Here is an 11,292-nt window from a genome sequence, read left to right on the forward strand (position 1 = left end):
GCCCTTGGTGCCATGGTTGAGTTGATCAGATGGTGTTGGGTGAGAGGTTGGGCTCGATGATATCGAAGGTCTCTTCCAACCTGGTCTATTCTATTATTCTATTCTATTCTATTCTATTCCTATTCTATTCTATTCTATTCTATCCTACCTAACTAAGCAAGTAACTAAGTAAGAAATAAGTAAGTTAACTAACTAACTAACTGAGAAGCCAACCAACAGGCAACAAGGAGAAACCAACAAGGAGGCAAAGGAACCCAAAGTCAGAGGAGCTGCTGGTGAAGGATCTCCCAGACCATCTTCTTCCTGAAGCTGGGCATGTGTCTCTGGAAGGAAAGCAAAGAGCCATGACATGGGAAGCCACAGCAGGCAGAGGCAGACAATGGCCACGACCCCCTGGCTGCTGCCTCTTGCCCAAGAGGAACCTCACAGGTTCCGCTAGGAAGCAGGCACAGGACACAAGGATGGAGAAGAGAGCTCTGCCCTGCTGAGCCCCCTTGGAACTTCCAAGCCAAGGCAGCCATGCCCCAAAGCCAGAGAGAGGGAGGCACAAAAACTCAGCCCCTGCCCCCAGGCACAAGGCAGAGCTGCTGAGCAACCTCCCTGGCTCTCGTGCCCAGAGCTCTGGAGCTGCCCACAGCCCTCACTCACCTGGCTGAAGGTGATGGCTCTGTCCCTGCAGATGGACTCAGCATATTTACAGAGGAAGACCCCGCAGTCACTCTGGTTCCTCTGCTGAGGGATCTCCTGGGGGAAGGCAAAGCAGAGGGAGAAGTTCACTCCCTGGGCAAGAGAAGCCGCCTGGCAGCTCAGGCTCCCAGCTGGCAGCCCAGCAGTGCTCACGTACCTGGGCCCCCATGCTGTGCAGAGCCCACTCGGCAGAAGCCAGCTCCAGGCCTCTCCTGCTGCGGCTTTCCTCTTGCAGGTATTGGCTGTGCAAAGCAAACCCAGCCCTCACACCCTGGGCCTCACCTCTGGCACAACCAGTGCCAAAGCTCTGGGGCTAAGGCTGCTGGCTGCAGAGGGGCCCTGGCCACCAGCTCTCCAGGCAGCAATGGTTGGATGCAGAGCTGCTCCACCCTTCCCCAGGCAGCTGCTGTGACCTGCTCAGGAGAGCACAGGGCTCCAGGGACACTTGACTTGGCTCTGGGGGGCCACTCTCCTGCCCTGGCTCTGCAGAGCTGCTGGAGCTGCTCCTCCCTGCTTGTGCAGCACTGGCAGAGACATCTAAGGAGGAGCAGCTGCCCCAGTGCCCTTCCATGGGGACCTCTGGGGCGTGGGTGGCAGACTGCAGGCCCCCAAAACCCTGAGTGCAGGGCCTCAGGGGAGAGCAGGCAGGTAGCCAAGGGCATGCAGCTGGCAGCAGGCACATCAAAGGCTGCTGCTTTCTGCCTCCAAGAAGTAGGAAACCTTGCAGCCAGGAGGCAGAGACAGCCTCTGAACCCCTCCGAATGCACAGCACAGAAGCATTGGCTGAGCAGCTACTTACAGCAGAGCCTGGCAGATCTTCATGCCCCTCTGCCCCAGCGAGTGATAGTAGCTGATGGTCTTCCTCCTGACATCAATGACCTGTGGTTGGAAGGGGACTGCTGGACAAAGCACAGCCTTCTGCTGCACACACAGCCAGAGCCTCCTGACTTCCCTGGTGAGGATTTCACCCCCACCCAGCTCTACCAAGAAGCCACTTGGACTCACCACCAGTGCCCAGTGTATCCCCAGGTGGATGGGAACCAGGATGATGTCCTTCTGGAAGATGTCCAGGCCCCTGGTCCACCTTCTCACCCCCTCATAGCCACCAGACACCAGCCTGGGGTAGAAGAAGGTGCTAAAGGCATGGACAGAAGGGTATCCAGCCTTCCTGCTCCTCTCTGCCACCAGCTGCAGGTAGAAATTGATGACCTGTGCCAGGAAGAAGCAGCTGGGGATGTAAAAGGGGACCCAGCTGCCCCAAAGCAGAGCAGGGCAGGCAGGGCAGCAGCAGTGGCAAAGCCCTGCTGAGCTCCATGCCCCTGGGCTGCAGCTGCTGTACCTCATCGTTCAGCCACTGGCCCTCCCTGAGCGTGCCCATGGCCTCCCGGGTGACACGGAGCTTGAAGGCACTGCTCAGCACCTCCCGAGGGTCACCTGGGCCCAGGGCAGCTCTGGCTGCTGCCTCCAGGGCCTGCAATGCACAGGGAGAAGCACTTGTGAGGCACAGACCCCAGCACATGGGCCCCTGGGCAGCTCCCCGCTCCAACAAGGGCTGGCAATCGAGGTGCCCGAGGGGGAGCAGCTTCCTCTGCCACCTTGCACAGCCTCTGGCAGCTGCCAAAGCCTTGCTGACCTCTGCTGCAGGCCCCCTGGCTGCAGAGCCCTGGGGCTTCTCCTTGGCCTTCAGCGGCCTCTTCCTCGCCACCGAAACCTCCCCGGCGGCGTCAGAGGTGACCTCAGCTGGGGAACAGAGAGCCCACAGGAGACCAGGGTTGGAAAGGGCACCAGGAGCTCTCTTTGGCCTAAAGGCCTCTCCTCAGCCCCCCCTGGAGCAGTGGCACTGGCTCCAAGGCACAGAGCCCTTTGCCCCGAGCAGCTGCTGCTGGCTTCGGAGGGGTTGGCTCCTGAGCAGTGCTGCAGAGCTGGAGCTCAGAGCCCGAGCCCCGAGTCTGCCAGCCAGAGGGGCCAGCCCAGCCTGCTGGGGGGCACATTCCCTGCTGCTGCAGCTCACAGCAATGCCATTTCCCTCTGCCTGCCAGCACCGGGCAGGCACCTTCCTTCACAGCCCAGCTGCAAGGCATTTCTCCTCAGGCAAGCAGGCGCTTGGAGCTGGCAGAGCCACAGGGCAAGGACAGGGAGCAGGGAGCTCCCAGCTGGGACTTCAGCTCCTCCTCCTGCTGAGGGCTCTGGGCTCCCCGGCACAGAGAGGGGCCTGGGGGAGCTCCTGAGAGCGCCGTGCGCGGGGCCGTGCCCCAGGAGACATCCTCAGGCACTGGCTACAGCCATGGCCAGGGGCACAGAAGGGCTGCAAAGGCCACGGGCTCAGTGGCAGTGCTGAAGGACAAGAGCCAGAGCTTTCCCAGCTCCAGGCAACCCAAGGACCATCTGGCAGCTTGACCTCTCCTGCCATGGCCAGTACCTGACTTCTGCTTCTTGCGAGGCACCTCCTGCTCCTCATCCTCCACAAGCTGCACAGCTCTGAGGGAAGAGCACACAGAGCAGTGCTTGGCAGCCAGGGGCAAGCTGCTGCCAGGCTGAGTTCCCTGCACTCCCACCTCTGCCAGGCCATGGAGCCCTCGCAGAGCCCTGGCTGCCTCACTAGAGCGGGGAGGCTCTGCCTCTCCTTCTGCTGAGGCTTCCCAACCCTTCCTGCCTCTTCCCAGCCCCAAAGCATTGCTGACATCCAGCAAGGAGCTTTCCTCTTTGCTCCAGGCAAGAGCGCACCGGAGGCCCTCTCAGCTCCCAGCTCAGGACGCTGGTGGCAAACAAGAGGAGCCCAAAGCGCCTGGAACCTGCGCTCGGGAGCTGGCTCCGCACGGGAGCAGAGATGCTTCTCGGCTGCTCCTATCCTCGGCAGCCGCCGAGAGCAAGGGCAGAGAGCCTTCTGCTCCGGGAGCAGCCCCTGAGGGACCTGCCAGGCTGCGACCCCGTCCAGCCGCAGAGGGCACAGCAACCCCGCAGGGCACAGCAGCCCCGGGTGCCCTTCCCCAGCCAGCGCTGCCCGCGGCAGCAGCCCCGCTCCGCCCCAGCCCTGCCCGCCCCGTCCCGCCCGCGGCTGGCTGCGGGGCCTGCGCAGAGCTCTGCAGCGCCGCTGCCTTCCCGAGCCTCGTCCTGCCTGGGCGAGCGACGCTTCTCGCACCTCCTCCGTCCCGCTGCCGGCGCAGCGTCCGGCGGGGCCATGGCTGCAGCGCCACTGGAGGGGACGTTGCCAGGGCGGCTGCTAGGGACGCTGCCGGCTCTGACGTGCCACCTCTGTGACCTGGCCCTGCCACCCTGCCGATGCCGCAGCACCCGGGGGCCCCGCTGCAGCCTCTGCTCTGCCCAGCCGCTCCCGGCTGCCACGGATCCTGCCTGCTGTTGAGTTCGGCCTCTGGCTCCTGAGCTGTGCCTCCCCCAAGGCTTTGCCTCAGGGGCTGCCCTGCTGTGCCCCTGCCGGGGGGCTGAAGCAGTGCCAGAGTGCCAGAGCAGTGGGGGAGCAAAGTCCTTGCCCTGCAGAGCTGATGTGGGGCTGGAGGCATGGCTGTGATTGAAGGGGCACAGCTCTTTGCTGTGAGGTCAAGCACCAGCGACCCTCTGAAGCTGCCATTGCCACCTCTGGGCTTGACCTGTGCTCAGCATGGTGCCCAGCTGGCACAGCCCTGGCCCAAGGAGGTCTTGGCCAGAGAGATGTTTCCCTGCTTCCCCACCACCTCCTCAGGCAACCTCCTGCAGTGTTCTACCACCCTCACAATAAAGAATTCCTTCCTCGTGTCCCAGCTAAGTCTGCCCAGCTCTGCTTTGAAGCCTGGCCCTCTTGGCCTGCCACTCCCAGCCCTTGTCAGAAGTCCCTTCCCAGCTCTCCTGGAGCCCTCTGCAGGTACTGCTCTAAGGTCTCCCTGGAGCCTTCTCCAGGCTGAGCAGCTCCAACTCTCCCAGCTTGGGAATGTCCCTGGGCTGCATCAAGGGAGTGTGGCCAGAGATGGAGAGAGGGGATTCTGTCCCTCTGCTCTGGGGTGACCTCATCTGCAGGACCAGGTCCAGCTCTGGAGCCCCCAGCACGAGGAGGACAAGGACCTGATGGAGAGGATCCAGAGAAGGCCACAAGAAATGATCAGGGGGCTGGAGAACCTCTGCTGTGAGGACAAGCTGGGACAGCTGGGGTTGTCCAGCCTGGGGAAGAGAAGGCTCCAGGGAGACCTTAGAGCTGCTTTTCCCTGTCTGGAGGGCACCTAGAAGAAGGCTGGGGAGGGGCTGTGAAGAAGAGTCTGAATCTCTCTCCGTGTCAAACCATCCTCCCTTGTCCTGTCACAAGAGGCCCTGCTCAAAAGTCTGTCCCCAGCTTTCTGCTCTGCCTCCTGAGGTACCCAAAGGCCCCCAGAAGGTCTCTGTGCAGCCTTCTCCAGGCTGATCAAGGCCAGCTGCCTCTGCCTGGTCTCACAGCAGGTCACTGGATCGTTTCTGTGGCCTCCTCTCCCCCACTCCATGGCTCCATGGCTCTGCTGTGCTGAGGACTCCAGAGCTGGCCCTGCAGGGGGGCCTCAGCAGAGCAGAGGCAGAGGGGCAGCCTCTCCTCCCTGCCTCTGCTGCCCAGGCTGCTGGGGCTGTCTTGGTGTCCTGGGTGTTGCCAGGTGCTGTGACACTCTGTCCTGCATGCCAGCTGCCCTTAGGCACCTGGGATCCTGCCCTGGAGTTCTGCTGTGCCTCAGCAGAAGGCCCCAGGGCCGTGGCCGTGCTGCAGCTGTGTTGGGGCAGTTCCATTGCCTCTGGCTGTGGTCAATGTCTGCTCTCCCTGAGCTGCTGTTGCTGCTGGGAGATGCTCTGCAGGCATCCCCAGGGCCTTGTCCCAGCCAGCCAGGGGCACGCAGCTGGTTTGTGTCTCCTGGGGCAGCAGGAGCTGTGTGTGGGCTCCCTGCGGGAGCAGCTTGGCAGCCCTGGCTTCTGGGAGGCTTCCTAGGGCTGCTCTGGGTGAGCTGCAGCAGAGGGGCCACAGGCAGCTCCCCTATGGGCTCTGGGCAGCCCTGTGTCCTCTGCTGTGGCAACCAGGGCACAACCCAGCACTGGGAGTGCCTTGGGGCAGAGCCAGAGCTGCTGGCTGCTGCTGGCTGTCTGCTGGCTGTCTGCTGGTGGATCCTGGTGGCTGCTGGTGGCTGTCTGCTGGTGGATCCTGGTGGCTGCTGCTGCCTGTCTGCTGGTGGGTCCTGGTGGCTGCTGGTGGCTGACTGCTGGTGGATCCTGGTGGCTGCTGGTGGCTGTCTGCTGGCTGACTGCTGGTGGATCCTGGTGACTGTCTGCTGGCTGTCTGCTGGCTGACTGCTGGTGGATCCTGGTGGCTGTCTGCTGGCTGTCTGCTCGTGGATCCTGGTGGCTGCTGGTGGCTGTCTGCTGGTGGATCCTGGTGGCTGTCTGCTGGCTGTCTGCTGGTGGATCCTGGTGGCTGCTGCTGGCTGACTGCTGGTGGATCCTGGTGGCTGCTGGTGGCTGTCTGCTGGTGGATCCTGGTGGCTGCTGCTGGTGGATCCTGGTGGCTGTCTGCTGGTGGATCCTGGTGGCTGTCTGCTGGCTGTCTGCTGGTGGATCCTGGTGGCTGCTGCTGGCTGACTGCTGGTGGATCCTGGTGGCTGCTGGTGGCTGTCTGCTGGTGGATCCTGGTGGCTGCTGGTGGCTGACTGCTGGTGGGTCCTGGTGGCTGCTGGTGGCTGACTGCTGGTGGATCCTGGTGGCTGCTGGTGGCTGACTGCGGGTGGATCCTGGTGGCTGCTGGTGTATCCTGGTGGACACTGGTGCTGGCCCCGGGCCGAGGTGATGATGGCTGTGTCCCCTCCCCAGCCAAACCCCGGAGCGGGGCTTTGGGTGCCCCAGGAGGGAGGGCTGGGAGCAGGGCAAGGCTGGGAGGGGGGAGGCCTGAGCGCCGCTGTCCCACGCCGCAGTGCTGAGGACATTGCCGGCACGAAGCTGCTTTTGGGGCAGGATTGAGAGAGGAGGTTGTCCCTGGAGCCAAGCGGAGGTTCTTGTGCTGGGGGAGAGGCCCTGGGAGCTGCAGCACTTGCCATGGTGGGGACCCCCGGGGGCTGGGGCCCCTTCTCTTCTCCCTGCCCCCACAGCTGGACAGGCAGCAAACTTTCCATGACTCTGATCTTCTCTCTGGGATTCTCTGAAGTCAACTTCTTGCAGACTTTCACTACTTCAAGAGGCCTCTAAGCAAGCTGGGGACAGACTTTTGCCTAGGAGCTGTAGTGACAGGACAAGAGGGATGGTTTGAAACTCAAAGAGGGAGGTTTAGAGCAGCTGTCCTGTGAGAGCTCAGTGCTGCCAGGTGGGAAACTCCAGCTGCCTTCCCCTGGATCCTGCCCGTGCTTGGCTTGTACCCAGCCTGCCAGCACATTGCTGCCTCCTGTTCCAAAGGGAAAAACCTCTCCTAGGATGCTGCAGGGTTTGAGCTGAGCAGGGCCTGATGGCCCAAGCACAGCCCTGAAGCATGGAGCATGTCCCACTGCCACCATGCTGGACCCTTGAGAGCTGCCAGTGTGTTGCCTGCTGGCCAGGGAGCAGGGCCTCCAGGAGTCCTCTGCCAGCTTGCTCCCTCTCAGTGTGCTGGGGATGGGCTGGGGGTGCAGCCTGGAGGAGGCTCAGGGAAGACCTTCTGGCTCTCTGCAACTCCCTGGAAGGAGGCTGGAGCCAAGAGGGGGTTGGTCTCTTCTCCCAAGGAACAAGTGATAGGAGGAGAGGACATGGCCTCAGGTTGCTCCAGGTTGGACATGAGGAACAAATTCTTGCCCTTGAGGGCTGTCAAGTCCTGGCCCAGGCTTGTCCCCATCCCTGGAGGGGTTTCCTGGAGCGAAGGGTGGCTGTGTCTGCCCAGCTGCAGTTGTTGTTTCTCTCCATGAAGGAACTTCCATTCCCATGGGACATTCCCTTGGGTTTCTGTCTAGCTCTGGTTGAGTGTCTCTGGCTGTGGCTCTGTTCCCTCAGCAGCCAGAGCTGGCCTGGCTGCCCTCCTCCTCTCAGCCACACTCCTGATCTGTGTTCTTAGGCTCAGTGCTCTTTCTAAAACACAAACCCAGCTGCTCTGGTCAGCAGAGGGTGATCTGCTGGGGGTGATGAGGGTTGGATGCTTCCTAAGGGATGCCAAGGCACCCTACCAGCGAGGCCAGTGGTGCCCAGACTGACAGATAGAATCCTGGAATGGTTTGGGTTGGAAAGGACCTTAGAGATCTTCTAGTTCCATGGGCTGGGCCATGAGGAGTCCATACCCTGCAGCTCCCCACTGACATCTGCAGAGGAAGCCATCTGAGGCAGCAGCTGCCAAGGGGGAGCTGCAATGGCCTGGAGCTCTTCCTCCATCCCCTTGCAGCCAGGTCAGGCCAGCTCAGGCTCTGATCCAGGGCGACCTGCAGGCAGCTCCTTGGAAAAACACTGCTGGGTGGGAAGCACCAAGGGCTGCTGCTGGCCTGCCCACAGCAGCTGAGAGGATGTGCCTGACAGGATTATGGTCATTAATGTGATGAATGGAATGATAATTCCTGTCAATTAGGTGATTTTGATTAAAGCAAAAGCAGGAGCATGAATGGTGAAGCAAGGGATCAGACACTGGGAACTGACATATGTAACTAGAGTGAGATTCTTTTTAGGCTTCATTATAATCAGTTGTTGATGATTAATTTGACTTGCTTTACTCCAGAGTAAGATTTTAGCTTTCATTATAACCTGTTGTTTATTAATTTGATTTGTTTTAACACATGTATACAAAGGCCCTAGGGAAATGTTAGGAACTAACAGCTAACAGTTGAAGTATTATGAAACAAGAAGTTGTTCAAGGATGAGAAAGGAAGAGAGGTTGCTACAGGAGATGTGAACACAAGAGACAATTGTGACAGTCACAAGAACCTATGTGAAAATTCACCCCTGGGAAGGAGGTTGATGGCAACAACAGAGCTAAGAGGACACAACCACAAGGACTCAGCACACAACCCACCGGCTGTGCTGACCAGAGGATTACATCATGGAAAGCCCACCAGAAGGACAAGCTAATTTAAATAAACCCACCTTGCTATGCATATGTATTAAGAGTAGGAGATTTAAAGGGGAGTTAGACTGTGATGAGTGTGCACTGTGCACCCAGCGCTGTTTTGCATGTCTCTCATTGCCTTAAAATTGCTCCTTTCAAACTGTATTCCATCGACTGTCATTAATAACAGTTAATAACTGGCAGAACTATTAATAATGATATTGATAACTGTATTAATCCCAAAGTCCCCCAGAAAACGTCAATACAACTTTTGTACAGTTATGTTCAGGTTCCTGTGCCCGGCTGGGAAGGATCCACATCAAATGCACCTTCAGGAACAGCTGAACGACTTAGGCAGAGGAAGGGAAAAGACAACTCTGAGCCTAACATCAAATCCAGAGCTAGAGAGAGCCAGGAGCTGCAATTTCTGCTTCGGTCACAAGATGGACTCCCTTCAGCTCCTTCATGGAGCAGAGGCAGAGGAAAGAGGGGGAAACCCCAAACTCTGGAGCCTTTGCTCAAGCTCCAGAGTCAGGTTCCTCACACAGCAATGCTCAGGCTGGGAAATTCGGTCAGTCCAAGGCGCTGTGCCGGGAGCTGCAGGCAGGAAATTTCATAAGCCCAAGCTGTGCTCTGGATGCAGTTGCAGAGGCAAAGCGAAAGCAAGGAGCTAAGCTTCCACCTTGTCCACAGCGAGAGAAGTGGAGCCGCTGGGCACCGGCGGAGGGGGAGGCACCAGCAGCACTCCCCCAGCCGGCCAGCAGCCGGGCAGAAGCAAGGGGGGAAAGGGAAGGGTTTACCAACCCCCCTCTCTTAACTCCTGTTGGAAACAAACCAGAGCAGCAGCAGAACAGCAATCTGAAATGTAGCCAAGTAGCTGCTGAGCAGCTCACAGCAGTGAGCGGCCAGGGCCCTGCCCAGCAGCTCTGCTGCTGGCTTGGTGCCGCCGGCAAGTCCGGACCCAGCTCTGTGCAGAGCCTCTGGCATCTACCTCCAGCTGCTGCTGCTGTCCTCCGGCTCTTGGTCAAGGATGGCTGGGCTTGGCTATGCCCCATCGGGACAGTTCTGCAGGAGGATTTCCCTGGCTTGGGTGCTGTAAGGCACCTGAACATGTATCTGGCTCAGCATCGTGGGGGAAGTCATTGGGCATAAAGTTTTGGCATGGGGGAGCTTGGCACTTGGCCCCTGGGCTGAACAGGAGCCAGCAGTGTGCCCAGGTGGCCAAGAAGGCCAATGGCATCCTGGCCTGCATCAGGAGCAGTGTGGCCAGCAGGAGCAGGGAGCTCATCCTGCCCTGTGCTCAGCACTGCTCAGGCCACACCTCGAGTCCTGTGTCCAGCTCTGGGCTCCTCAGGTTAGAAAAGATGTGGAGATGTTGGAAGGTGTCCAGAGAAGGGCAGCAAAGCTGGGGAGGGGTCTGGGGCACAGTTCTGTGAGGAGAGGCTGAGGGAGCTGGGGTTTTGTCCACTCCGTTGGATTGCTCTTTGTGTCCTTACAGCTGCTTTCAGCCTTCTTTCCCTCTGCCTCGGTCTCCCTCCTTCAGTTCCTTCTCTTCCCCTTTGGTAAGCAGAGGGCTTCATGGGGAGCAGCTGTCACTCACCTGGGGGCCAGCCCAGGGCTCACCCCTGGCACCAAGATTAAACTGAACCTGCTGGGTTTCCCGACCCAAACGACTCCGTGTCTCTGCGGCTAGGCTCAGCAAACGCCGGCCGTGCAGGCGCAGAACCCGGCGCCTCCGCTCCCTGCTTCCCGCTTGCGGGGCAGCCGGAGCCGCGGCGGAGCGGCTGAAGGGGCCACGGGGTGCGCTCGTAGCGGCGCTCTGGCCACGGCGGGTCCTGGCTGTGCGACTCGGCAGCTGCAGCCTCCCCGTGCGGATCCGGGGGCCGCCGGGCCAGAGCCGCCCGGCTGGCAGCAGCGCCTCTGGAGCACCGCCGGGAGCACTGGGCGTGGGGGCTGGCAGGAAGGGCGGAAGTGACGTCACGACGCAGCACTGGAGAGCACCATGGTTGCTGTGGGTAGCACGGCCTCCCCTGCGGAAGGAAGGGCGGAAGTGACGTCTGAGGGCACCCCCGGCGGCGCCATGCCAGGAGCCTTTGGGCTTTTGGTGGCGGTGTTCAGCTCTCCCTGATCACTGAACTGATGTGGAGTGGCCAAAACAGTTCCTTGCCTGCACCCGAGCAAACGAGATTCCTTCTGCTGATCCACTGGTAGGGCATTATGTGGCATATGGTGCCACATCCAGCTGGTGGCCAATCACTAGTGGTGTGCCCCAGGGATCAGTGCTGGGCCCCATGCTCTTTAACATCTTTATTGATGATCTGGATGAGGGCACTGAGTCCATCGGCAGTGATTTTGCAGGTGACACCAAGCTGGGGCAGGAGTTGATCTGCTGGAGGGCAGAGAGGCTCTGCAGAGGGACCTGGACAGGCTGGGCAGATGGGCAGAGGCCAAGGGCAGGAGATTGAACACAGCCAAGTGCCAGGGGCTGCACATTGGCCACAACAACCCCAGGCAGTGCTGCAGGCTGGGGGCAGAGTGGCTGAGAGCAGCCAGGCAGAGAGGGACCTGGGGGTACTGGTTGATGGTAGGCTGAACATGAGCCTGCAGTGTGCCCAGGCAGC

The 11,292-nt window shown here is 60.2% G+C and overlaps 1 protein-coding gene across 1 annotated transcript; it reads right to left on the bottom strand.

Annotated features, from left to right (window-relative positions):
- Positions 1-243: 243 nt before the first annotated feature.
- Positions 244-10,897, bottom strand: LOC137460073 (sentrin-specific protease 2-like). The gene is made up of 11 exons (XM_068170671.1): positions 10,845-10,897; positions 10,272-10,701; positions 3,369-3,442; positions 3,107-3,165; positions 2,321-2,427; positions 2,027-2,158; positions 1,693-1,896; positions 1,487-1,566; positions 845-929; positions 649-744; positions 244-323 (listed from the first exon to the last, which is right to left on the bottom strand). The coding sequence occupies exons 1-11, from the start codon at positions 10,895-10,897 to the stop codon at positions 261-263; spliced, it is 1,383 nt and encodes a 460-aa protein (XP_068026772.1). The 3' UTR covers positions 244-260.
- Positions 10,898-11,292: the final 395 nt, after the last annotated feature.

Source organism: Melanerpes formicivorus, unplaced genomic scaffold (genome assembly GCF_026170545.1).
Source record: "Melanerpes formicivorus ecotype bairdi unplaced genomic scaffold, bMelFor1.0.p_v2 SCAF_502, whole genome shotgun sequence".
In the NCBI taxonomy this organism is placed as follows: Eukaryota; Metazoa; Chordata; class Aves; order Piciformes; family Picidae; genus Melanerpes; species Melanerpes formicivorus.